We start from the raw sequence: 25,975 nt of genomic DNA on the forward strand, positions 1-25,975 counted from the left end.
CAGGGGGTGGCCCAGGTGAGCCCTGTGACTGCTGAGATTCTGTGACAGGTGCCAAGACCCGAGAGACAGCGTCAGAGCCCCCAGCATGGCCCAGGGACGTGCCTTCGGGGGGCGGGGGAGGGCGTCTGGAGGGGTTTGTCGTTAGAAATGTTGTGTCTTGGAGATAATTTTCAGGATGTGTAAAACTATGGAGAAGCAAAAAAACTGATCCTTACACCACCAGGGCGATCAGTTAAGCCTCTTTCTTCCTGTGTACCTTGTGTGCAGTGATTATGAATCCGCTGAGCATAGCCCAGATGACACTGTCTTGTCACCTGTGGGCACTGTCGCCTGCTCACAGGGAGACTTGGTGAAACGCCCTCCCTGGGCCTGCGACTCCCCAGGGCCAGGCCCAGCCACTGCCGAGCTCCCAAGGGCCAAGAGCCCACCTGGCCTGAGGTGAGCGGTGTCCCGTGAGCGCTGGCCCCTCCACAGTGCCACAGCCGAGGCTCTGCTGGGACCGGGCCTGGATCCAGCTCCCCTGCCATGTGGAGGGTCCTGCTCCTGTGGGCAGTGCCAGTCGCTGCCATCGTGGCAGGCCTGTGTGCAGCGGCACCAGCCCCCACGGGGCAGGAGGAGGGATGTCCCTGCCTGTCCGGGGCCAGCAGGGCTGGGCCCTCAGCCGCTGTCCTCAGGTGGGGCTGGGGGTGCAGCCGCCCCGGGTGACTGAGGCTCCTGGCCCTTCCGTGGCCCAACTCACCAACCGGCTCTGAGAGTACGGGCGAGCCCAAGCTCTGCTTCCCTCGGGGCGGCACCTGGGGAGGGCATCGGTTCCACCTTGACTGAGAGAAGATTCCAGAGTCTCTGAGGGGCAGCTTTGATGGGTGGGCAGAGGAAACTGAGGTTCCAGGGAGAGCGAGGAGTTTCAGAAAGGATCCTCCGTCTACACCGTGCCCGCCCCCCCCCCCCCCCCCCCCCCCGCCAGCCACCTTGCGCGGCCAGCTCTGCGTCCTCACTGCCTGCACTTCTCCAAGCCTCGGGTTGGCCGGGGTTCTGTTTTGGGTTGTCCCTTAAGTGAGGAACAGGGACAGACATAACTGGTCTCAACACGCTTGCAGCCACCGCGTCAGGTGGGTGAGGGCAGATTCCTGGGGAGCTGGGACTTGGGGCCCTGGATTCTGGCCGGAGCTCGGGTCCCAGGGGTCCGGCCTCGCTGGGCGGCGGCTGCAGGAGGCCGGACTCCAGCTCCCTGGGCCTGAGTCGCCTCCCGCAGACTGGGGCACACCAGGGGCTCCCTCAGACGGGGGGCTGGGTCAGAGTGTGTGCACAGTGACCCGCATCAGGCCCAGAGCAGGTGCTGGAAGGAAGGGCTAGTCCTTGTCCCCGGGCCCTGGATGTGTGAGGAGGGGCTGGCAGGGGCCTGCAGTCTTGGGAGCCGAGTCCTAGGAGGAGGCAGAACCTGAAGGGCCGGCGGGCGCTCACCGGAAGCACACGTGCACAGAAGGGAAAGACGGGCCATCGCAGGGTGGCATCGTACCCGAGGCTTCTGCCCAGAAGAGCACGGAGAGGGAGTTGGGACACCTGGGTCCTCCCCCAGGTCGGCCACCAACACTTGGGACGCTGGGGCTGTTCCCACCTCTGTGAAGCAGGGACCCCTCCTGGGCCGTCCTGCCAGGCACCGTCTCTGATGTGGGGTAGGGAGGCCTGCACGGGGCTGGGGCCCAGGGGGAGTGGGGAGGGGCTTAGGGCCAGCATCGGCGGTGCCAGGTGAGAGCCCTGGCAGGAGAGGCTGCACAGGGCCGTCACTGCCCACCGCGAGCCGGGACTCCCCTTGCAGCCGTGTCCCCATCTACACTGACGCCCAGGGCAGCCCTGAGGCGGGGTTGCCAGCGGGTTGCCGGCCGGTTGCTGTTTGTCTCAACCCCCAGATGCAGACGTGGACGCCTTCCTGGGGGCTGAGTTGGAGGCCAGGGGCTGCCCTTGCAGCGGCGATGGCTGCAGGTGACTCAGGGACGCCTCCTCCAGCCCGTGCCACCTTTGTGGGGCCTCCTGCAGTCTGAGGATGAACTAGAGCCCTGTGGGGTCTCCCCAACCCCCACTGGAGAAGTTGGGGACCACCTTGTAGTGGCCTGGTCGGTTCCCAGGGGCCCTTCCTAGCAATCACAGCTGCTTGGGCCCGGGCCTGGCATGTCTCTCCGATGTGGCTTGGCTGGCCCCAAGCAAACAATGAGGGGCAGAGGCCACCCAGGTGCATCCTGGGCAGGAACAAAGGGCCGGCGGGGCAGGGCGGGGTGGGGCGGGGTGGGCAGCCCTGGAGCAGGACGGGCCCAGCTGGCCCCGCAGCCTGGCCTGAGGAGTCCGGGCCTGGAGGGAAGGGCGGGTGCTCACGACCCTTCCAGAGCCTGCCTGGGGCTGGGCAGGGAAACCAAGGCCCAGGGCTAGAAGCGAGGCCCTGCGGGGGCAGCCCTGTGCCTGCCGGGAGGCAGTGGCCTCGTTCAGAACCCGCCTGTGCCCCTCACCCTCGTAGCTCCCTCAGGCGTGGAGGGTGGCCCAGCCCAGGCACCTGCACAGGGGCTGTCCCCAGCCCCGGGCCAGAGCCCCAGGAGAGCTCTCGTGGCCAGGGGTGGCACAGGGCTGGCCAGGGGGCAGCAAGGCCAAGGCGGTGGAGGTGGCCTTACAGCTTGTGGTGCCCAGGGCACAGGCCCCTCGCTGGAGAAGACACGGGCGACTCCTGGGGCAGCTGCTGGACAGCCGGCCCGCGTGCCGTGCCCGCGGTCACTGAGCTGGAGGCCCCGGCGTGTGCTCAGTCTCTGGGCAGTGGCTTCACTGCAGACTTGGGCCAGCGCACCTGACAGGTGGCACAGGACCACTGGCAGTGGTCCCTATGCCTCTGACAGGCTGGGAGGGGTCCCTGGCAGGGAAGTGGGGGGCCTGGACCAGGCTGCCCCTCAGCCTCCTTGGTGCTGTTTCCTCATGGGTGGCTCTGGGGCCCTGTGGCCCTGCCGACCACCCCTGCCTCAGGACACAATGCTGAGGGATGGGGACTGCCCGCCGAAGCCCCAGGGTGAACCTAGAGGGCTTTGGCACCGGGACCCTGGGGACCAACTCTGGAGCGAGACTTTGCTCCCTGGACGAGCCTGGCGTGCACCCGGCCAGACTAGTGTGGGGAGGTCCGGGGGGGTGGTGCTGGGGAGAGTAGCAGAGGGTCATGGGGTTAGGAGACAAGAGACCCCAGAATTGGCTGCATGATGCTCCAAACCCGCACAGCCCCTTCAGGGCAACTCTCGAGACAGGGTGCTCCTTGCACGTTTGTCGAGTGAGGACACAAATGATACGGGTCTGACGGGTGTGGGCAGGAGGGGTCTGTCCCGCTGTGGAAGGAGTGTAGGGACACAGAAGGAAGGGTGGGGCCTCAAGGACCAGGGGGAGGCTCCCTGGCCCGGCAGCTCAGGCCGGTCCTCGCAGGCCTCACGGTCTGGCTCTAGCTTAGCTCCAGGAGGTGGCAGTGCAGAAACAGGACAGTCTCATTTTACAGGTGAGGAAATGGGTCCCTTGAAGGCCTACGGGAAAGCCACGGCCCCAGGGCAGCCCCAGCCGCTGGTCCCAGGGGCAGTGTCCCCACCTGGCGGGCGGAGCTCCCTCCCTGAGGACACCAAGGGTGACGGGAGAGCGGGGCAGGCGAGCTCCTCCCAGCAGAGGCTCAGCCAGGGCCAGGACTGGGGGGCGGGGGGGGGGTGCCGCGGGGCTTTGGAGGGGCTGAGGTTGGAAAGGCATCTGGGCCAACAGCGCCCCTAGAGTCCCGTGTGGGCCTCCCCCCCTTGGAGTTGAGTTGTCCGGGTCCCAGCTCTCCTCTGCCTGGCAAGGGGCCAGGCTGGCCAAGTGGAGACACCAGCCCAGGCTCTGGTCCCAGGAATGAGCCAGAAAGGCTGCCAGTTGGTCAAGATCAAGCCAGGTCTAGGCAAGTGATGGTCACTGCACGGGCCCTGGCTCCTCCCGACATGCCAGGAGCCTGCGCATCCACCAGCCCTCCCCCTCCTCCCCGAGGACGGACAGTGGTGGCCGCTGTGGAAGAGGTCATGCCCCCATCCTGGCCTCAGCCTTAGGGTCCAACCTGGCCCTGGGCAAGCCCCTCCACCCTGAGCCTCTGGCCTCAACCCCGCCAGTCCTGAGAGGTTCTAGAATGCAAGAGTTCCTGCAAGCCCTTGGCCACCAACGCAGCTTGTCCTGCTGGGAACAAAATTGGGGTTAGTCCACATCCATCCAGATGCAGGGTCGAAGGCGAGTCCTTTTGCGTGGCTGGGCTGGGGCTGGATGTGAGGTTGTTCCCAACTAGAAGCCTCCAGAAGATGGGGGGATGGGCCTGGAGAGGGAATTCCCGGCGCCAGAGTCTGAGATTCTGTTAGTCTGGGGTGCAGACACGATTCCCCACCTTCTTGTTCAGAGAAGTGGGGCAGGGAGGGCCGGGGCCACACAGCGCACAGGGCTGCGTCCCTGGCTCAAAGCCCAGGGTGGGAGAGCAGAGGGGGCGTTAGAAATTGGGACCAGCTTCCAGGAGGCATCGTTTGAGTTTGGTTCCGACCAGCAGCAGCAGCCCTGGGCAAGGCTCAGGAAAGGCGGGGTGGGGGCAGCGGAGAGGGCGGAACAAGGACCAGGCGGGGCCTTGAACGCAGTGGCAAGGGGGCTGGACTTTATCCCTCAGAAAATGGGGAGCCAGGGAGAGATTTGAGGAGGAGCGGGCGCGGGGCACGTTCCAGGGCACAGCAGGACTTGGGGAAGGGGTGACACAGGGGCTGCATCCAGCCCAGCTCTGATAAGAAACAGCCGAGGCGGCCCTGGGGACTTCTTGGAAGAGGGAGTGGGAGGGTGGGACCCGCAGGGCTTCAAAGGGCCGGGAGGGGGATCCGACCGGGGAGAGGGAGGGGGTGTGGCGCGGGAGGCGGCGGCCCGGACGGATGCGAGCCGGGGAGGGCCTCGCTGGGGGGGTCGCGGGCGGGGGATGCGGCGCGGTCCGGGCTTGTCACGGCCTCGCCCTGCCAGGGACGTCGGTGGGCCTCGCGGACCGGCGCCTCTGGTCCTCCGCCGGCGTCGGGGCCTCGGTTTCCCCGCGCGGCGGGGCGGGGCGGGGGCAGCGCGGTCTGGAAGCGCCTGCAGGGGGCGCCCGCGAGCGGCGCGGCCGGAGCCCGGGCCCCAGCGGACGCCGAGACAGCGGGAGCCGGCGCGCGAGCCGCGGGCAGGTCAGCCGGGGCCGGGGGCCCGGGGGTCCTGGGGGTCCTCGGCGGGCGGGCGGGCGGCGTGGGGCCGTCTGGGGTTCCGGGCCGTGCGCGCTGGGAGGTTCGGGTCCCCCTGCCCTCCGGGAACCCCCCGCTCCAGCCCCCTTCCCGCCGCCCGAGAGCGAGCGCACCGGCGTCCGGGTCCGAGCCCTGCCGGTCCCCCGGCCCGTGCAGGGCGGCTCAGGCTCGGTCGCCGCGTAAGCCCAGTCGGGGGGCGGCGAGCGGACCCTCTGAGCCGCCCCAGACGGGGCCGGAAGATGCGCGGGGCAGCCCGGCAGGGAAGGGCGAGCGCGGCGGCCGGAGCGGCGGCGGCTGCGGGGCGGCGCCGGGACCCGCAGGTGGTGGGCGGGGAGCGTCCGTCGGTCCGTCCGGCCGCCTTGGCCGGCCCCGCGCGCTCGGACCAGCCTTCCGGGCTCGCCTCGACCGGGGCTGGGCTGGGGGCGCCAAGGCGTGGCCCGAGGGCGGACGGATCCGGACCCCGGGGCGAGAGAGCACCTCCACAGGTGGGGCCCGGGCGGGGCCGCTGCTCCGCAGGGCCCGCACCCGAGCGCCTGGGGCGCGGGGAGTCTGGAACGCGGGGCCGAGCGCGCGGGTGCGTCCTGCGGGCAGCGGCGGCGGGAACTGGGCTTTAGGGGAACGGGCGGGCGTGGGTGCGCGTCTCGGACGGTCCTGGCCGCCCGCCTGGCCGCCGCAGCAGGGGTAGGAATGGCGGGAATGGTGGCGGCTCTCGAGGGATTCGGCGCAGGGCGGCCCAAGAGCTCGAGGAGGGGCCGCCGGCCGGCGGAGCGGAGATGCCGGCGTTCTGGGCGTTTAGACGTTAGTTTGCCCGACTGTGCAATGGGCAGGAGGACCCAGGGCTGCACCTGGGGCCGGGGAGCTGGGACCCTGTGGGGAGGAGCAGGTGTCCTCCTGGCCCCTGGGGTGCGGGCTGCCGCTCCAGCCAGCTCTCCTTCCCCGGTCTCCGGGGTCGGCCGCCCGCGGGGCCCAGGCGCCCTTCAGCCCGGAGCTCAGGCTGCCTCTGCGGCCCAGCTCCCCCTGGACTCCCAGACCCTGACCCTCCTGGCGACTCCTCATGCCACCCCCAGGGCTGCCCCTGGGTGGCCGGCCCCGAGGACCATGGTGGAGAGCTCCCTGGAGCACAGCAGGCCGTGGATCATGCTGTGGGGACAGGGGCTGCCTTGGTGGGCCCGCGGTGCTGTTCCTGGCGGCTTTGGGTGGGGCTGGCAGTCCCCGCAGACCCAGGCCAGGGGCTCCTCAGACGAGTCCACTGGCCATGGTGTCAACACCTCACTCTTCTGCCCTTGCCTTTCGGGCTCTCCCGGGTTCTAGTGTTTCTCAGGTGACTCCCAGCCAGCGCCCCTCTATCTGTGTCCCCTCAGTGTGACCACATTCTGGGCTGAGTCGGCTTTCCTGTCCGGTCTCAAGGAGACTGGGGCAGCCCAAGCATGTCTGGCGGGAGGCAGGCTTGGGCCAGGCTGGACTGGCTGGTCGCTGGGGGCTTGCATGTGGCTTCTCCTTGGCCTGTGAAGTGCGGTTCCTGAGCACGCCCTGGGTCCTGCGCCCCGGGAGTCCGCAGCCTAAGGCGGCGATGGCCAGCCTCAAGGGAAGCCCAGAGGACGGGTGATTTCGATGGTCTAACCTGGGTTCTGGGTTCTGGTTCTGTCTCCTCGCTCACTCGCTTGGCAAGTCACTTCTCCTAGGAATCCATTGTCTCATGTGCAGAACAAGGATGATGATCCTGGTGACGCCCAACGTGGCGAGGGACTGAGAGACGGGCATTGTCTAGAGGGGAGGGAAGGACAGACCAGAGGCAGGTTGGGGTCTGTGCTCGAGCTGGGGAACCCTGGGGGAAGGGTGTTAGCTTCAAGGGCCAGGGACACCACAAGGGATTGCTGTTGGCAGAGGGACGTGTGAACTGGAGTTGGCTTGGGAGCAAGCAGGTGGCTTCAGGGCATCACGTCTTGCACAGCCAGGACCCGTGGGGGCCTGGGCTGCACCTGCTGTGTGGGACCGTAGCCGCTGGTAGCTCTCAGCAGTGACCTGAAATCCCAAAGTCGGTCTCGCTGCCTACCTGTAACCTGCCCGATTCCTGAGTCCCCGAGCCCAGGATGAGCTGGAACTGCCATCCCGCCTGCCTTTGTGGGGTCTGTCTTGGTGCAGCTCACACCGGGCCCTGACAGACGCGCGCCTGAGAGCAGAGGCAGCACGGCTGGATGCACGAAGCTGGGAAGGGTGGGCTGAGAAGGGGTTTGGTTGCGTGGTGGGGATACTGTGGAAGTGGAGACCACTGCAGTCAGGTGCTAAGTTGGCAAAAGGGAGGATCCCAGCCCCCAGGGGAGGGTCTGGCCCCAGGAGGCGCCGGCGGCTGCAGAAGAGAGGGGTTGGCCCGAGGGACTTGGTCAGAGGCCGTGAGGGAGCAGAGGGCTGCAGGGCCTAAGGGTGGTCCCTGATGGGGGAAGGGAACGGAGCTGGGATGCAGAGAGGAGCCCCCAGGGACCGCTCCTCCTGGGCAGGATCTGGAGCTTTGGGTGGTGGGAAGGGGCAGGCTGGCGGCAGAGAGGAAGGCCCCTGGCCCCTGCAGCTGGAAGGCCCGGGGATCCTGCCAGAGACTGAGCAGGGAGAGCAGCTGCCCCTCAGGCCAGCACACAGGAGGGGCAGGACTCAGCTTTCCAGAACTACCTCAGGCCTTCTCTGACCTACCTCTGAGCCAACTCGGGCTGTTTTCTTTGCTAGACTCTCCCTGCCTCTTCCCTGCACCTCCATGTCCTCCAAGTCCAGCCCAGATGGCCCTTCCTATGAGAAGCCTTCGGGATTCCCTCTGGGCCCACACCCACTCCTGTGGCCTGGTGCTGGGCGGGGGCTGGGGCTGCCCTTCCGTGGCTCCCACCTCTGCCATGTGCTACGCTGCCGGCCCAGGTCTTTGGCGGCTGCTGTCACCTGGAGGAGAGGCTGCCTGAGCTGGCTGAGCAGTGGCAGGGGTGCCGCTCAGGTGACTCCTCCGGGCTCTGGGCTGCAGGTCTCTGCCCATCTGTTGCAGGGATTCGCCTCTGGCCCCTCTGGCCGCTGCAAACCCTGGGCCGGCTGGGTGGGGGCTGCTGAATGGGGACGGTGCGGTGGCCGGGCCCTGGGGGGTGGGGGCTGCACCCGGTGCTCACGGTGGCCCAGGTCCCCACCTCCCTTCAGTCTCCAAGGCTGCGTTGTCACACCTGTGCCCCTTGGACCCCAGCAGTGGGTCCCTCCCACCCGCAGGGCAGCTGCCCTCAGGGGCGCCCCTGGGGCCCTGCACCTAGCAGCGCCCCTGCAAGCTCCCTGCCAGGGTCCGCCCCAGGCCCTGCGCTCAGGGCCATCTAGAAGCAGCCCCCGTCACCTCTTCAGGCAGCACAGAACCCGCCACCCGCCACCCGCCATCTGAGGCAGGTACAGGCTCTGAGCCTTTCACGTGATGCCACCGCGCCGCGGCCTGTGTGTGCATGAGGAGCCGTGTGCAGCGGGGAAGCCTCTGGCTCAGCCCTCGGGGAGCATGTGATGGAGCGGGCACGGCCCCCGGCACCTTTGTGTGAGGTCTGGCCCCTTGGGGGGGCGCTGCCAAGTGAGCCGAACGTGAGGGGTGAGCAGCCACCTCGGGTGGGGAGGACTGGGGGCCTGGACTCGGGGTGCTGGCAGGGCCTACTCCGGCCCTGCTGGGGAGCAGGGAGCTGCGGCAGGCCCTGTGGGCGGGGCGAGGCGGAGGCAGCCCCCAGGGCTGGTGATGTGGGGCCCATGGGAGGCTGCTGCCTCCAGCTGCGAGGAGCTGGTTCTCAGCCCCATTCCTGCCCACATCCTGCCCCCAGGGGCAGACAGCAGCAGCCGCACACCCCGGGCGGTGGGGGCAGGGGCAGCGCCAGGTGCGCCTGGGTACTGGGCCCAGCCTGCACCCGGTGCCGGAGGTGGGAGCCGCTGTGCAGCCCTGGAGCAGGCAGGGAAGAGGAGCCAGCGCCTGGGGGTCGCCCACCTCCAGGCAGCACGGCTGCTCCCCGCTCCCGCCGAGCTCCTGGGGGACACACGCTGATGCTTCCTGGTCTACCTGCTTTGTGTCTCGGCTGCTTCCCCGTCCGCTTGTCGCTGTGAGGTTTCTGTGAGAATTCCTCAGTGCCGTCTTCAAATCCCCAGCTGCCTCTTCCACCGCGTGTGTGCCTCAAGCCATCACGTCCCTTGTGTCCTTCAGTCCCTGCTCATCATTTCCGGGATTTTCTATCAGTATGATCTCTTGTTCACATCCACCTGTACTTGTTTCCTCTCTGTCAGTTGGTTCATAAGTTCTCATTCTTGTTTATAAATGCTATTCCTTTGTTTATCTCTTCAAAGATCCTAAATGTCTTTAAAAATCATTATTGGATTGCTCCAGGACCTTCCTTTCTTCAGGGATGAATTAATCTCCATATTTCTATACTGTCACTTATCTTTCTTAGCCTTAGTTTTCCTCCTGTGCTATGTAATTGTGGTTTGCAGCTTATCTTAAGTGTGAGCTGAGGTCCTGGAGACAGGGGTGACATGTAGGTACCTGACGTACCGGAAACTCCTGGGCTCTTTCCTCCGAGGAGCCCCTGCCATAGGATTGGGCCCAGACAGGGCCAGGCACAGCAGCAGGGGACACAGACTCCCTGTGGCCCAGCAGTTGGGACGCTGCCTGGCATGGAGTAGGTGCTGAGCAAACGTTTTCTATTAGAAAGTAGCAGTATTTTGGCCAGGCATGGTGGTTCATTCTAGGAAGCTGAGATAGCAGGATCACTTGAGGCCAAGAGTTGGGGGGCCAGCCTGAGCAAGAGCGAGACCCCCTCTTTACAAAAAGTAGAAAAATTAGCTGGGAATGGTGGTGCACACCTGTAGTCCCAGCTACTCGGAAGAAGTAGCTTGAGCCCAGGAGCTTGAAGCTGCAGTGAGCTACGATGATGCCTCTGCGCTCTAGTAGCCTGGGTAACAGAGCAAGTCTCTATCTCAAAAAAAAAAAAAAAGAGAGAGAAAGTAGTAGGAGGATTCTAAGGCTGGGATTCTGGCGCCCAGGAAAAGGCCTGGTGTGGCAGCGACGGTCCGGGTCCCTGCACGGTGCCCTGTGTGTTGCCCATGGCCCCGCCCGGAGCAGGTGCGCAGGGCGCTGCCTGGAAGCCAGTTGACACCTCCGTCCAGCAGGCTCTGGGGGGTCTCAGCCACCATCTGGGCATGTGTACAGAGAGCCTTGCTAATCTGACGTACAAGGAGCCAGAAGAAGTGGACCACGAGATGTGTGGGTTTTGATTAAATGGAGTTTTAATTAAAGTGGTGGGGTTGGGGGGGGAGGAGGACGGCAGGAGGAAGTGGCAGTTTCGCGTCTGACTGCTGGGAATGCTACACGGTTGTTCTTTCAAGGCTTAGCGTGCATGTTCCACAGCACGTGTCCCCAGTTTATATGGGACAGCGTCTGCCCTCTGCCCTGTCCCCAACAAGGGACAATCACAGGGAAATATTACATTATTAATACTTAATTTCCCCTCCCAACTAGCAACAGATGACTCAAGGATTAATTAGATACACAGAACCAACAGAGAGGGCTAGGAAATTGCCAGATCCCGGCCCTGCCCCCGCCCCCTCCTGGGCCTCCGACCTTCCTGTCACTGGGAGGCTTCTGAAGGGCGGGGAGCTTCGAGGGGCCAGATGGCCCTGGAAGCCCTCCTGCTGCTGTGCTTTCTGCGGGCATCCCCCAGGCCTACACTGCCCTTCACTGCTCTTGGTGAGGCTGAGAGTGGTCACCTCACCTCTCTGGGCCTCAGCTTCCTCACCTGCAAAAGGGGGTTCCTGGGGCCAGCGAGATCACGGATGACCGTCATTCCCAAGGCTCCTGAGCAGGCTGCGCACGCTATTCAGGAGGGTCTGGTGTGGTGTCCTGGCATCCAGGCAGGTAGCCTCTCAGAGAGCCTAGGGTTTGGTGGCTTAGTGGTGGCTGGCACCCAGTGCCAGCTGACTTTGTGTATTGCCTCCCAGTTCCAGTCAATGACACATTAGTAGCTTGAAATCAGCCACAATGGGAGCATTTATACAGCAGCAATTGAGTGAAGGCTACAAGGCAGGGTGCCCCAAGCCCCGGCCGATCTGCCGGCCTACATCTAGTAGCTCGTTCCCCCGCAGACTCCTCCAGCAGGAGGTGCTCCCAGCCTCGTCCGTCCTCTGCCTGCTCCAAGGGTGGCTCTGGCTCCACTGATCGGCTTTTTCGGGCCGGGGGTGAGGGTGGGGGACAGCGGTGAGTGGATTCTGGTTTGACAGGTAACCAGGCTGCCTGTGGGACTGGCAGCAGCTGGAAGAGCTTGCAGGAATGCCGAAGGAAGGGGCAGAGAGGGAGCAGGATGTGCAATGAGGTTGCCCATGCAGACCCTGCCAGCGGGAGCCCTGGGCGTGTCTTTAGCCCTGTACAAGGCTGGCCTGGGCAGGAGGGTCTCTTGTACTCAGTGAGACAGGTGGACAGCAGGGAGGTGGCTTCAGTGTAGCCAAGAAGGGTATCGGCATCCAGTGCTGGTCAGCATGGGGACCCACCGCACACAAGGTGATAGGGAGACCCTAAGAATTGGGGGTGTGCAGGCAGGCCCCCAGGGCTGCTGGGAGACCCTTGCTGAACAGAGGCCTGGGTCAGGCCCCTGGGAGGCTTCCTCCGAGCCAGGCATCCTGGCTGGTATGGTCAGTCCAGCCCCCAGGGCTGCCTCACGTTGGCAGAAACGTGGTGTGTCCTGCCTCGTCTGCCCCCAGCAGGACCCTTGAGTCTGGAGGATGGTCTGGGACAGTGTCAGCCTTCTAGCCTGTGCTGGTCAGATTGGCAGAAGGTCCTGGCATCCTTCAATGCAGATTCCCCAAGAGAGTCCAGAGGACGTCAGGTGGTTGTCATCTTCTCCCCAGGAGGCTCCGGTGTTCAGAGGCAGCATCCCTTGGGCAGAGGTGTCTCTTCGAGGCCTCACTGCACCTGACTGGACAGTGGGCTGCTTCTGCCGCTGTGGGTGTCGGCCTGGGAGGCCACACAGGGGCCACAGGCCAGCACCTGGGTGGGAGGCAGGCTGGGTCTAGCGCTGGTTCCCCCAGACCTATTACACAGGGCCTGCTGGGCGGGCCCCTGGTGGATGCAGCTCCGGGCCACAGGCCAGGAGCACCGAGGGGCAGCCATGTGCCTCCTGCATGGTTGGGAAAGGCACCAGGAGACTTGGTCTGGCCCGTCTCTGCCAGGGACACTTTGTGAGCAGCTAGCTGGCAAGTGCTCCATGCAAAGCAGGGGCTCAGTAACACTCAGCCCTCTCCAACTGCCGCAGGCTGCTTGAAGCCCTCGGTTCCCACAGGGCTCTGGCCTCCTCTTCCCTCCTCCCTCCTCCTGCCCGCTGGCCTGTTGTCAGATGCTCTATTCCAAGCTCACTAGTGGGGGCAAAAGGGCATGTTGGGCACAGGGGACTCCCCGAAGGTGTGGCTGCAGCCCATGCGCGTCCCAGCTCCTGCCACCCAAGGCACTGACAGCATCGGAGCTAAAAGGAAACTTGGGGGTCACTACTTCGGCCCTGTGTCACTTCCTGGTAGATAGGGGGGCAGGGCTGGCCCTTGAACATGGCTAGGGACCAGGAGTGGCCTTCTGAGTTCTGGTCCTGCTCAATCTCTTTTTTTTTTTTTTTTTGACACAGAGTCTCACTGGTTGCCCGGGCTAGAGTGCCGTGGCATCAGCCTAGCTCACAGCAACCTCAAACTCCTGAGGGCTCAGGCGATCCCCCTGCCTCAGCTGCCCGAGTAGCTGGGACTACAGGCATGCGCCACCATGCCTGGTTAATTTTTCTATATATATATTTTAGCTGTCCATATAATTTCTTTCTATTTTTAGTAGAGACGGGGTCTCGCTCTTGCTCAGGCTGGTCTCGAACTCCTGACCTCGTATGATCCGCCCGCCTCAGCCTCCCAGAGTGCTAGGATTGCAGGCGTGAGCCACTGCCCCCGGCCCCTGCTCAATCTCTTGCACCCTGGAGGGAGGAAAGATGTGGCTGCCTGAGCCCACGTGAAAGGCCACCTCTGGCCTCTTGTGTGCAGGAAGGCGATGCTGCTGCCCACGAAGGGTCAGGACTGGAAGGAGGTGGATTTGGAGGCCTCTTAGCTCCCAGAGAGGCGGTTCAGTGAGCAGAGGCTGCTTGGACTGAGTCCGTTTGACAAGCTCAAAGGGGCACACAGGGCTGGGCTGGGCTCAGGCCTGCTGGGAGACTGACTCCTAATTCTGAGGGGTGTCAGTGATTCCTTTTGTTTCCGTGACCTGTCTTTCGACTCTGGGGGAGCCATTTCAAGTCTGTTTATTTGCTTCTCATAGAATCATGAGTGAGAGCTAAAAATGGCCCCTAGACGTCACCTGGGGTCCAACCATGTCGCTGTATCAATGAGGAAACTGAGGCCCGGAAAGGAAACACATTCTTGCCGATAGTCCCCCAGTGAGTCCTGGCTTGGCACCTGCTCTCTGCCTGGCACCCAGCGCGAGGCAGTCACTCCCGTGTCAGCCAGGCAGGTGGAGGAGCAGGTGGGCGGAGGGCAGGGAGCAGGGCGGCTCCCTCAGAGCAGCTGCTGCGCTAGTCCCGCCCTGACGCGCAGCTGGCTGGCGCGGGCACCTGGAGGCAGCGGGCAGGAGTAGCGTGAGAGGACTTCCCCTCTGCTGGCAGTGGAAGACAGGAGCAGATGGCTCCCCAGAGCCCTGCGGACCAGAGCTCCAGGGGCCCCCGGCCTGTCCTGTAACTGGGCAGTCCCTAGGTGGGCACGGGTATGTCCCGGGAGAGCTCGTGGGCGTGGAGCAGGTCGGGGGCTAAGAAGCTGGCCCCATGAGAGAAGGTGGGCGGGACTGAGAGAGCCGGAGAGCTGAGGGCCCTTTGCAGGAGAGAGGGAGGGTCGTGGGGCTGGCAGGGAGTGCAGGACCCAGGAGACTGGGCCAGGCTGCCACGGGAGGTTTGAGAGATGGCGCATGGGGAGCCAGCGTGTCTGACTGAGAGACTCTCCGCTGCCCTAGAAAGCGAACAGAGACTGCGGCTGATCCTCATCCTGAGTCCAGGGTGGGAGAGGCTGTGACCCCAACACCCAGGGCTGGGGGAATGCAGGGAGCCTCGGACAGTGCTGGGGTGACCCGGACTCTTGGCAGGGGCCTGGCCATGCCCTGTGCATATGGGTCCCTCTTGCACCCATCCTGCAGAGCCTGGGAGAAGGGGCAGCCTGTTTGGGAGGGATTTGCATGAGGGTCTTGGCAGGAGCTTTGCTCAGGGACCTCTCTGGGCTCACGTCCTCCGCAATGGGCGTCAGAATCCTGACTCTCCTGCCTCCTGGCAGTGACCACAGCAGACGAGGCAGGGAAGGGGGTGGGCGGCATCCTCAGGCTGACACCTGGCCTGCAGGTGGGTGGGATCTGCAGCAGTAGGGTCCTCCAGGGGCCGGGTGGGCGTGGGTGGGGGCGGGGAGCCTTCCGCCGGGCCCGCCCGCTGCAGGTGGTTCAGCGTCTCACCGGGCTCTCCCTTTGCAGGTGCTCAGGAGCCCTGAAGCCGGCTGAGCCATGGTGCTGCCACCGGAGCCCCTGGAGAGGGCTTGGCTTTGGGAGACTCAGAGTCGTCTGTGAAAAAGCCCCTGGAGAGCCCCCTGGCAGGAAGGGGCTCAGGGGCCTGGGCCAGGTGGGCGGGCGGCCGGGCTGCAGCTATGGACCGTGAGCTGGCCCGGCCCGCGTCCTTGCAGAGCCTGCGGGTCTGTGGCCGAGCCCACCATGGGCTCCGGGGCGTACATCACGGTGGAGCTAGTCATTGCCGTGCTGGCCGTCCTGGGCAACGTGCTGGTGTGCTGGGCCGTGTGGATCAACAGCAACCTGCAGAACGTCACCAACTACTTCGTGGTGTCGCTGGCGGTGGCCGACATCGCGGTGGGCGTGCTCGCCATCCCCTTCGCCATCACTATCAGCACCGGTTTCTGCGCCGCCTGCCACGGCTGCCTGTTCATCGCCTGCTTTGTCCTGGTCCTCACGCAGAGCTCCATCTTCAGCCTCCTGGCCATCGCCATTGACCGCTACATCGCCATCCGCATCCCGCTGCGGTGAGCAGGGCCGGGGCTTACGTCTGTGCAGAGGCCGCCTGTGCCAGGCTCGGGTCTGTGTCTGGGGCCGGGGTGAGCCCAGGGTCAGGGCCTGGTCTGCGGTGTCAGCATGGCGAGCTGAGGACAGGGCCCTGGGGCTCAGCAGGGGCTGCCCGGGGCTGGCGCACAGCCAGCGCTCGTGATCTGACGGATCCCACGGGCAGAGAGCCCCGCCCCCACCCCGGGCTACCCTGGCTGCAGGCAGCCAGCTGTGCTCTGGCTGCTGACAGACGCGTGTGGCATCGGGCTGAGCGGGCAGCGCTGGCCCAGTGACCCACACACGGCAAGCCAGTGCGTCTGGGCCAGTCTTCACATACAAGAGAAAACTGCCTGCAAGATGCCAGGGTGGGTGGGGAACCGCGAGAAACCGCAGGACCTCAGAGCAGGAGCCCGCCCACCGCCCGCCTTCCCCAGCGCCTCTGGGCGGGCCTCACAGTGTGCACATCAGGAAAATGACCCACAGAGGGGAAGTGACTTGGCCAAATGCCACAGTGAGTCACTTGGACCTATATGCAAATTGTGTTGCTCCTTAGGTCACCAAGGACTCATGGTCTTGGAGGCAGGCTGTGCGCACAGGGGCTGGCTGTTAGACGGGGTTTTTATGGTGAATCTTTTGCGAAATGACTTCAGCCAAGTATTGTGTAAAGGAAGATTTTCCCGGAGGCTGAGTTTACTTGGTGTGGCCTCCACCTACCCAGGCCACAGATGAGGCTAGAGAGTGCATCCCTCCTTTGGGGGTCCTGCCCCGCCTCCTCGCCCTCCACCTCAGAGCCAGGTTCCACGGCCGGGTGGCTGAGGGCCCTGAGGCCGTGGACAAGGCTAGAGGTGGCACCTCTCAAGGATCAGGGTAGGCTGTCCCCATGGTGGATTCTCCCAAACAGGTGGCCCCAGCAGCCCCACTCCAGGCTGAGGGTGACCCAGCAGAGAGGAGCACCAAGTTCAGTTAGCAAATGGAAACTTAGAGCATCAAACCCAAGGGGGCCCTAGAGGTCATTTCCTCTCATCTTCTGGATGGAAAAATGAGGCTCAGAGAAGGAAGCCAGCTGTCTCGGGGCCACACAAAGAGTTGGTAGCAGAGCTGAGACTAGGCCTGGGAAGGAATGTGGCCTGCCACCCACTGTGACTTCAGTTGCTGAGGAGCAGTCCCAGAACCTGCACCAAGCAGCCATTCCTGTCTCCTGGGTGCTAAGGGGGAAGCAGGCACCCACACTAAGCTGCTCGCAAGAAGGGGAGAGCTGGGGCCTCACGCTACCCTGGGGATGCTCTATCCAGGGAGCGCCTGGAACCCTCGTCAAAGGAGAAGGGGACCCTGGCTGGCCCTGAGAGGGGGTCAGTTAGAGGTTGTCTAACTCCAGGTACAGCGTGTGGCACAGCCTGTGCCCCCAGGCCTCCATCCCCCTTGCTCTAGGGGGGTAGAGCAGAGTCCAGGTGCGTCAGTGACAGCTCAGAACACAGAGGCCCAGAGACTACTTCAAGGGCCAAGGTGGAGCCCAGACACTGGTGGGAGCAGGTGGGACCACCCCGAGGGAAAGCAGAGACCTCACTTTCACTTTCTTTTCTGATTCAAAGGGAACAGCATTCTAGGGAGAGATTAGGGCTGCTGTTCTCAATTTAAAGAACCTCTCCTTTTTTTCCTTTGTCTTTACCTTTCTTTCTTGGTTTTCTTTTCTTTCTTTCTTTCTTTTTTTTTTTTTTTTGAGACAGAGTCTTGCTCTGTTACCTGGGCTTGAGTGCCGTGGCGTCAGCCTAGCTCACAGCAACCTCAAACTCCCGGGCTCAAGTGATCCTGCTGCCTCAGCCTCCTGAGTAGCTGGGACTACAGGCATGTGCCACCACACCTGGCTAATTTTTTTTTTTCTATTTTTAGTTGCCTGGCTAATTTTTCTATTTTTAGTAGAGACGGGGTCTCGCTCTTGCTCAGGCTCGTCTCAAACTCCTGACCTGAAGTGATCCTCCTGCCTCGCCCTCCCAGAGTGCTAGGATTATAGGCATGAGGCACCACACCCAGCCCCCTCTCAGTTTTCTGAGAGTCAAGAATCCCTGATGTTGGAGGATGGGATGCGCTGTGTGGCTATGGAAAGCCAGCTGCCCCTCTCTGGGCCAGTTTCCTCATCTATAAAATGAGATAAGTCTCTCTGTCTCCCTGAGCTCACAAAAGTGTCATGAGGGTCCAGTGAGTTGATGAGAGTGACGAGGGCCCTGAGGAGGTCGGTGGGACAGATGGGGTGGGGATTCAGATCTTTCTGGAGCTGCTAGAGGTTGGAAGCCATGGAGCTGTCGCCCAGCCCCCTCCCCCACCTGTCTGCATCCTGACTTCCACCACCTTTGGGAGCTGGACCGTGGCCTATTTGAGCTGTGCTTGGTGAGGCTCTGGAAGGCTCAGGCCAGTCTCTTCCACAGGGAGCTGGGGAGGGGGAGGATGACGGTGTTGCTCTCCGCCCCCACCGTGGGCAGAGCTTTACAGTTGCAAAGGATGTTAGCACAGCGTCTCCTTTGATCTCCCGCCCAGTGCTGTGGCCAGGGCGGGTGTTGTGACCCTCCTGTTACTCATGGGGAAGCCAGAGCCAGGGAAGGACACAGGAGCATCTCCTGACGTGGATGGATTCCAGCGCCCCTCACACTGTTCCTGGCCCTCTGGTCCCTTCACTTTCCTATTCCTTGAGGCCCCTGGGCTGCTGGGCACGTGGGGGTGTCCATGTGGGGGCTCCTGAGAGCAAGCTGGGTGTGAGGGGGGACTTGGAGTGGATGCCTGGCTCGGGCCCCCTCTCCTCCCACCCCTCCTTTGTCCCCTGCACAGCTGGGGACGCGGCCTCCGCTCTCCGCTGTTCCTGCCCCACTGAGAAAGATCACCGGCTACTCTGAGGTCTGGTCTCTGATGGACGCCCTTGGATGCCGACCCCCAGGGCTGTACCCCTCGCTGTTACAGTTTTCTAAAGAATTCCGCTGTAGAAGAATCTGTCTACTCTTTCCCAAGTGCAGGGAACGTGTTGGGCCAGGGCAGGGCCCAGTCGAGGGAGTCCGTGAGAAAAGCAGGGCCAGAGGCGGAGACGTGGCTCTGTGTGTCCCCAGAGGACAGAAGACTCAGAGCAAGAGACGCAGGCTGCTTGTCCCAGGGGATGCTGCACCACTGTCTCCTGCCTCTCACGGCAGCCCTGATGGGTCCCCTCACTCACTGAGGAACAGGCCAAGGTGCAGGGTGGCAGTGGGTGCCGAGGCCTGAAGTCACATGTGGCAAAGCAACCTGAGTGCTAAGGAGGGCAGGACCGGGACAGAGGGCTGGAGGAGGTGACGCCTGCTGGGTCCTGTGGGATAGGGAGGGTCTTCGTGGCACGTGTGTTGGGGCAGGTGTGTCGGGAGGGGATTAAGCCTGGGAAGTGGCCCAGAGGACGGAATGAGCACGTGGGCACTAGGCCAGGGAGAGGTGATCTGGCTGCCGAGTGACAGAAAGAGATGATGAGAGTGGGCAGGGAGGGTGGAGGCTGACTCAGGCCTGTCCGTGCCGGGGGAAGGAGTCTGGGTTTCCCCTGTGGGTCAGTGGCTCTTCAAGACTCCTTTGGACAACTTAGGAAAGCCCCACCTTCTCCGGAGTGTGGTACAAAAGCACAGAGATTCCCACCTAGGACCATGGGGCATATTCTTGGACCACAGAGTGAGCCCCTACTGTGGGTAACGGGGACCCCCCCAGGAAGGGGCAAGGGAGGATGCAGGGATGCAGAGGCACCTCCAGAGGGGTGGGCAGCAGATCTGGCACTTGCGTCCTCTGACAACCCTGGGCTTCCCGGAATGGCAAGATGTCATGCTAGATGGCTTTGGCACCTCCTCCAGCTGGAAGGTCTGTGTCTGGGGTCTGGGAGGCCAGGATGGGACCGTGTTAGTCACAGATGTGGCCCAGGGGATGCTGCTGGGCCTGGCTGAGGCTCTGCCATGGTTCCATTTGGGCCCTGATGCTGTCCCAGGCCCCTGGGCACTAGGGGTCTCAGCCTAAGTGGCTTTCTTTTGAATAACAAGATTAATCTATTTGTGCTTTTTAAAATGTAAATAATACTTGCATGCACCAAACATTAAAAAGGAACAAGAGTATGGAATAGTGGGAAGTCCTCCCCGGGGAAGTTCCCTCCCTGAAGGCAGCGGCGGGAGCCCTTCCAGAGGTGTTCTTTGCAGACACGGGCAAGTGCTATTGACGTTTGTTCTGGGCTGTCTTTGCAGAGTGCAGTGAAAACTCCCCTCGTGGGGTTCCCTCGTCTGTCCAAGTGACAACTGGGCAGATCAGGGATTTCCATGTTGTGTTCCTAGAAGCCTCCGGGCTGGGCCCGGGTGTCCCCACCAGCTCACTGATTCAATAAATACGTATGAAGCCCCTTCTCTTCCCCAGCAGCTCTGCCTCTGTGACTTCCTGGGAATGTGGGGCAGAGGGTCTGCTGCTGGAGAACAATTTGAAAACCAGCGAAGCAGGTGGCCCCAGGGCCCAGGCAGCTCTGTACTGCCCTGTGGCTTGCTTCTGCTTGATTGCTTCAGGCAACAGGAAGTTCACTACTGCTCAGGGCAGCCCATTTCTCCTGTGATCAGCTCAGCTGGAAAGTTCTTACCTACTCTGAGCTGCACTCTGCCTCCCTGTAATTTCCACCCATTGGTTCTACATTCTGCCCTTAGGGGGCAGTGCTGACAGGTCCGGGACTCAGTCCCATTTCACAAAGGAGGAAACTGAGGATCAGAGACAAAGTTTCAGAAGACCCCTGTTTACAGAAACGTACCAGGTCCAGAACACAGGCAGGGATATGCTTTTCTCAGGAAAGATATCAAAATCAATATAGCCTCCCATCCAATGAGGATCATATAAATTACTCTTTGTGGAGCACTACAGTGGGTGCCTGGCACAGAGTAAATGTTATGTTAAGTATTAATGGGGGAATAAAAAAGGCCTGCGACTTCATGTTTGCGGCTGCAGGACAGGAGACAAGGCAGTGGCGGCTCTCTGTTGCTCGGCAGAAATGGGCAAGCCTGGAACCCTCCTGCGGAGGTCCTGCCACAGGTGGCCAAGCCCCTGCTGGGTACGGCTAAGGAGCTCCTGAGCATGGGCCTGCGTGGTTGCTGTGTGGATTCGGAATTGATGTAAGAGATTCAGAAGGACGGACTTACACTGGCCTGAGTTGCCTCTGGGCTCCCGGGATGTCCATGGCAAGTCTGTTCCTGTCCTTGGGCCTCAGCTTCCCTACCTGCAAAATGAGGGGGGGTAGACTAGATAAGAGGTCAGAAGTCACCTGGTTTTTTTTTTTTTTCTCCTTAATTTGAATTAGTTGACACAATTTAAATCTTGGGAGACTTTACCCAGAAAGTCAGACCTCCAGCCCCTCCTGAGACCTGGTAACAGTGGGTGTATATTTTGCACGGCAGCGCACACCGAGCAAACACCCCACCACCCTGCCTCTTGCAGGTGCCTCCTGTAGGCACCTGTATTTGCCACCCATGGACAAGATCATTTCTGTGACTGTTTCCAACTCTGCACTAAGTAGAGCACATTTTTCCTTGGCACCAACTGTGTGTCCCTGTCTCGGAGCTGGCAATGAAGAGACGGATGCAGGAAAGTCCTGCCCTCAAGGGGCCTGGATGAGGTGGGGATTTGCTGTGCTTGGGTAGGGAACTTCTCCAAGAAAATCTCTAGCCCGACTTTGAAGGATGAGTAGGGTTTCCACCAGGTAGAGGGACGGTAGTCTGGTCTTGACAGAATCAAAACTGTGAAACAGAAGGTCATCCTTCAGTGATCATGGAGGATACCTTCCTGTACCTGAGACTATTTTTTTGATTGTCTTTTTTTTTTTTTTTTTGGCGACAGAGTCTCACTCTGTCACCCTGGATAGAGTGCAGTGGCATCATCTTAGCTCACTGCAACCTCAAACTCCTGGGCTCAAGCGATCCTCTTGCTTCAGCCTCCCAAGTAGCTGGGACTACAGGCGCCCACCACAATGCCTGGCTGAATTTTCTACTTTTTTTGGAGACAGGGTCTTGCTCTCGCTCAGGCTGGTTTCAAACTCCTGAGCTCAAGTTATCCTCCTACCTCCCACCAGAGTGCAATGATTACAGGTGTGAGCCATCTCGCCCGGCCTGATTGTCCACTCTTCTATGCCACCTTTCCTGCGGGGCTGAGGTCTGCTTCCTGGCTGGCAGATCAAGCCTCTCGTGGAGTCTGGGACTGGGAATCAGCAGATTCTCCGGAATACTGAGTGATCCGAGGCAGATTACTGTGCTCTGGACCTCAGGACCTCATCCGACTATTTCCTCTTGAATGTTAAGATCGCCATATAAATGTTAAGATGCAATTATCTCATTTCTCTCCAGAGGGTTGTGGGTGGATTTGGAGGGAAGCAGTGGTATCTCATCTGGCTTGAGACCTCCACCCCTCCATGACCGCCTTGTGCTGCCTCTCCTGAGACCCCAAGTCAAATGGGGAAGAACAGGGCATGGAGTACGAGGCCTGATACACCTGCAGGTCTGATCTGGCTGGTTCTGCCTCCCAGATCTGTCCCACTCTCTGAAGGAAAATGTGTTGTAGCATCAACAATGATCAACCAACATGGAGGTGATACTTCTCCCCTCTGACCCCCGCAAACCAAACTATGTAAGTCCCAGGACTACTCCTAAAACTATTTAGTGATCATCTGACGTTTTTACAGTGGTTTCCACCTCTGGGGTGCCTACTCTTCGTTACGTCTCAGCAGCCTGTGAGAAAGGCAAGGCCTCCCCCCTCCACTTAACACACGAAGGTACAGGGCCGAGGAGGTGGGAAGCGACGGGGCTGAGACCTTACAGCCAGTAAATGGGGGAGCTGGGTCCACTCTGTGTCTCTCAACTCTTGGCCCTTCCTAACCCTGGTTTCTCAGATCTCTGACCCTGGTCTCTTCTCCTCAGGTACAATGGCTTGGTGACTGGCACAAGGGCCAAGGGCATCATTGCCATCTGCTGGGTGCTGTCGTTTGCCATCGGCCTGACTCCCATGCTGGGCTGGAACAACTGCGGTCAGCCGAAGGAAGGCAAAAACCACTCGCAGGGCTGCGGGGACGGCCAGCTGGCCTGTCTATTCGAGGACGTGGTGCCCATGAACTACATGGTATATTACAACTTCTTTGCTTGTGTACTGGTGCCCCTGCTGCTCATGCTGGGCGTCTACTTGCGGATCTTCCTGGCGGCCCGGCGACAGCTGAAGCAGATGGAGAGCCAGCCGCTGCCCGGGGAGCGGACTCGGTCCACGCTGCAGAAGGAGGTCCACGCGGCCAAGTCGCTGGCCATCATCGTGGGGCTCTTCGCCCTCTGCTGGCTGCCCCTGCACATCATCAACTGCTTCACCTTCTTCTGCCCGGAGTGCAGCCACGCCCCTCTGTGGCTCATGTACCTGGCTATCGTCCTCTCCCACACCAATTCTGTTGTGAATCCCTTCATCTATGCCTACCGCATCCGTGAGTTCCGCCAGACCTTCCGCAAGATCATTCGCAGCCACGTCCTGAGGCAGCGAGAACCCTTCAAGGCAGCTGGCACCAGTGCCCGGGCCTTGGCAGCTCACGGCAGTGACGGAGAGCAGGTCAGCCTCCGCCTCAATGGCCACCCGCCAGGGGTGTGGGCCAACGGCAGCGCTCCCCATCCTGAGCGGCGGCCCAATGGCTACGCCCTGGGGCTGGTCAGTGGAGGGAGTGCCCATGAGTCCCACGGGGACATGGGTCTCTCTGACGTGGAGCTCCTTGGCCACGAGCTCAAGGACGTGTTCCCAGAGTCCCCTGGCCTAGAGGACCCCCTGGCCCAGGATGGAGCAGGAGTGTCCTGATGGTCCATGGAGTTTGCCCCTTCTGAAGTGAAGGAAATCTTTATCTTTCTGGTTGGCTGGACCAGTCCGTTGGGAGAAGAGAACGAGTGTGCCGGGAGACCCTGTGGGCGGCCAGTCCCCACTTTGGACTGAGAGGAGGGAGCCCCAGGCTGGAGCAGCATGAGGCCCAGCAAGAAGGGCTGGGGGCCAAGGAAGCGGATATTTCATGCTGTGAGCCCCTGCACCAGGCCAGGGCCACAGCACCAGCAGCGTCTTGGCTGGGCAGGCCCAGTCCCCTATTCCAGAGCACCTAGAAGTGCCACCTTGTCTCCACAGAGCAGCTGTGGCACAGCAGACTGGCCTGGCCCTGCGGCTGGGGAGTGGCGCCCACAGGCCCCCTGCTATACACACATCACCCTCCTAGACTCCTGGCGTTCAGGAGCGGCTGGGCCCAGATGTGGCATTTGACAGTTTTTTTCCAGGAGAAAATGGAAGTGTGAGGAAATCCTTTTTTTATTTTATTATCTTTCCTTCCTTGGCTGCTGGGTCTGTCGCCAGTCCTGCTGCTAACCTGGCACCAGAGTCTGTGCCCAGGGAGTCCCAGGCAGTCCTCTCCTGCTGCCGTGTACTTCCCAGTCCCAGGGCCATCTCTTGGGGTGACAAAGCTGGGACCAAGGACAGAGAGCTGTAACGGAGCAGTGCCAGAGCATGGGCGCAGGCCCCAGGGGAGAGGTCCGGGCTGGCAGGCCATGAACGTGTGTGGGGCAGCTCAGAGCTGCCCAGTTAGAGGCCCTGTCCAACGGCCTTTCCTTCTAAAGGGAATGTGTTTTTCTGAGGTAAAATAAAAATGAGCCACATTGTGTTTTAAGCTTGTCCAATGAGAGTGTGTCTGAGTTCCTTTCCCTGCTCTATAACCAGGCCTCGAGTGTACACATGGGTGTGTGTGGTGTGTGTGTGAGAGAGTGTGCAAACACGTGCAGACAGACACCCTGCCTGCCCTGGGGCCTCCCCAGGCTCCTGTCCTTGAGGCAACAGGCTGTCTGGTTGCTCCAGAGTCCAAACGCCCATGCCCAGCCCCCAGACCTGTGTTTCTATGAAAGGGCCCCCAGGAGCTGTGGGACATGGGGCTCTTTCCCCAGCCGCTCACCCTCCAGCCCCAAGCATTCATGGTGTGGTACCTGGCTCCTCCCTCCCTCATTACCTCCTGACATCCTTAGGGGAAGATCTCTTCGTATGTTACCTTCTCAGAGCTGTACCCCCAAATCCTGCCCTGCTCTACCCGCCAGCTGAGAGGCCGCAGAGGTATCTGGAAACAGAACTGGAGGGGCTAGACTGCCTTCTCCTGGAGTCTCCCTCCCTCAGTTCCCAGCAAAAGAGGCCTGTAAGGAAGGGATTTGTTTTGCACCGACACCTGCCTCTGGGGCCTCCTGCCTGAGAAGGTGGTGCCATCCTCTGTGCCGGAGAGGTTCAAGCGCTGGGGACAGTTAGCAACCTGCTCCTGACTGGGGTTGGCAGGGAGCTGAGATTGTCCCAGTTCAGTCTCATTCGGGCTGGGACCCAGGAAGAAGTGTTGGAACTTCACGAGCAACCACACCGCCCTGGAAACCCTGTTGTACAGACGATTAACAAGCTCGGAGAGGTGAAGTCCCTGCCCTGGTCACACAGCTGTAAGTGGCACTTAAAACCCAGCTCTGTACGACTACAAAATCTATGCCTTTTCTTCCCCCATTAACTTATGATGAACTATGTCAACCAAACAAACAGTATAAAATGATATGTCCCCACCACTCTGTTTAAGAAATGGAACATTACAGCAGATGCACCTGACCCCTCCTCACATCATCGCCCTGCTTCCTGTGTCCATAAACAACCACTTTCCTGCATTTCATTTCTTTCCATTGCACATCTTTATACTTTTTACTACATGGATGCACATGTAACTATCCCCAGAACAGCACAGAATTGCTTCAGCTGCCTCACGGTCGCATTAGCGGTCCTGTACATTGGCTGCATGGGAGAACACTTAGGAAGCTTGGATAAGTACCAAAGCTGGAGCCCCTGCCCCAGAGACACTGGATTAACTGGCCTGGGTGGACCCGAGCAGCAGTAATTTCCTGGGGGTCTTATGAACAGCCAGGGTTAAGAACCACTGACACAAATGCTCCGAGGCCTCTCCCTGTCCACACCTGCTTGCTCCCTCCGAGGGTCTGCGCTGCCTGTGCACTGAGGGTGGAACAGCAGTCTGGGCTGTGCTGAGGAAGCCACAAGTGCAGATGCCATCAGTCCTCACCACCACTTGGTGGAGAGAGGCCAGAAAGAAAACTACAAAGGGGGAAGAAAGAAACCTCGTCTCCCCAGCCTTTTGTGAGACCTCTTGGGAACTAGGCTACGGGTGCTGGGCTACCTAGGTACAGGCTTTGGGGCTGGGAGGGCAGGGCCAGGGGCTCAGGACAGGCTTCTGGGTACGAGTGTGCCCGAGTCCTCCCCAGGACAGCTCTGTGCCCAGGCCTCCTCGGGTCCCCGGGGGCCTAGTGTCCCATGTCCACATGCACCCTGTGTGGATTCCCACTGTGAACAGGCCTAAGTGTAAGCATGTGTGCACAGACATGAACACATACATGCATCATCCTTCTGACCATAAATCAGAATACACACGTGCACACATGAACATGCTTGTGGGCAGAGCCCACTTCAACAGCAGGGAGCGAGCAGCAACACCAGGGAGATGTGAAGCCCTGCGAAGGGAATGAGAAACCGCCCAGCCCTGCAGGGTGCAGGCTCTGCCCTGGTCCACGCTGCCCTGGGGCCAGGCTGCTGGGGGCTG

At 61.5% G+C, this 25,975-nt stretch overlaps 1 protein-coding gene and 1 long non-coding RNA gene across 3 annotated transcripts in view; one reads left to right on the plus strand and one right to left on the minus strand.

Moving 5' to 3' along the window:
- The first annotated feature begins 13,143 nt into the window (after positions 1-13,143).
- On the plus strand, positions 13,144-24,024 carry ADORA2A (adenosine A2a receptor). Its single transcript, XM_045534217.1, is given in 4 exon segments — positions 13,144-14,019; positions 14,767-14,996; positions 14,998-15,323; positions 22,266-24,024. Coding segments are annotated over 3 exon segments (1,293 nt in total). The 5' UTR covers positions 13,144-14,019; positions 14,767-14,936; the 3' UTR covers positions 23,173-24,024.
- LOC123625702 overlaps positions 19,344-25,975 on the minus strand; it is a 53,342-nt gene continuing 46,710 nt past the window's right edge. For both annotated transcript variants that reach the window (XR_006730623.1, XR_006730622.1), the window contains exon 3: positions 19,344-20,575. This is a non-coding gene — a long non-coding RNA (uncharacterized LOC123625702). The remainder of the gene's footprint in view (positions 20,576-25,975) is intronic.

The sequence above is a fragment of the Lemur catta genome, chromosome 21, assembly GCF_020740605.2.
Source record: "Lemur catta isolate mLemCat1 chromosome 21, mLemCat1.pri, whole genome shotgun sequence".
NCBI lineage: Eukaryota > Metazoa > Chordata > Mammalia > Primates > Lemuridae > Lemur > Lemur catta.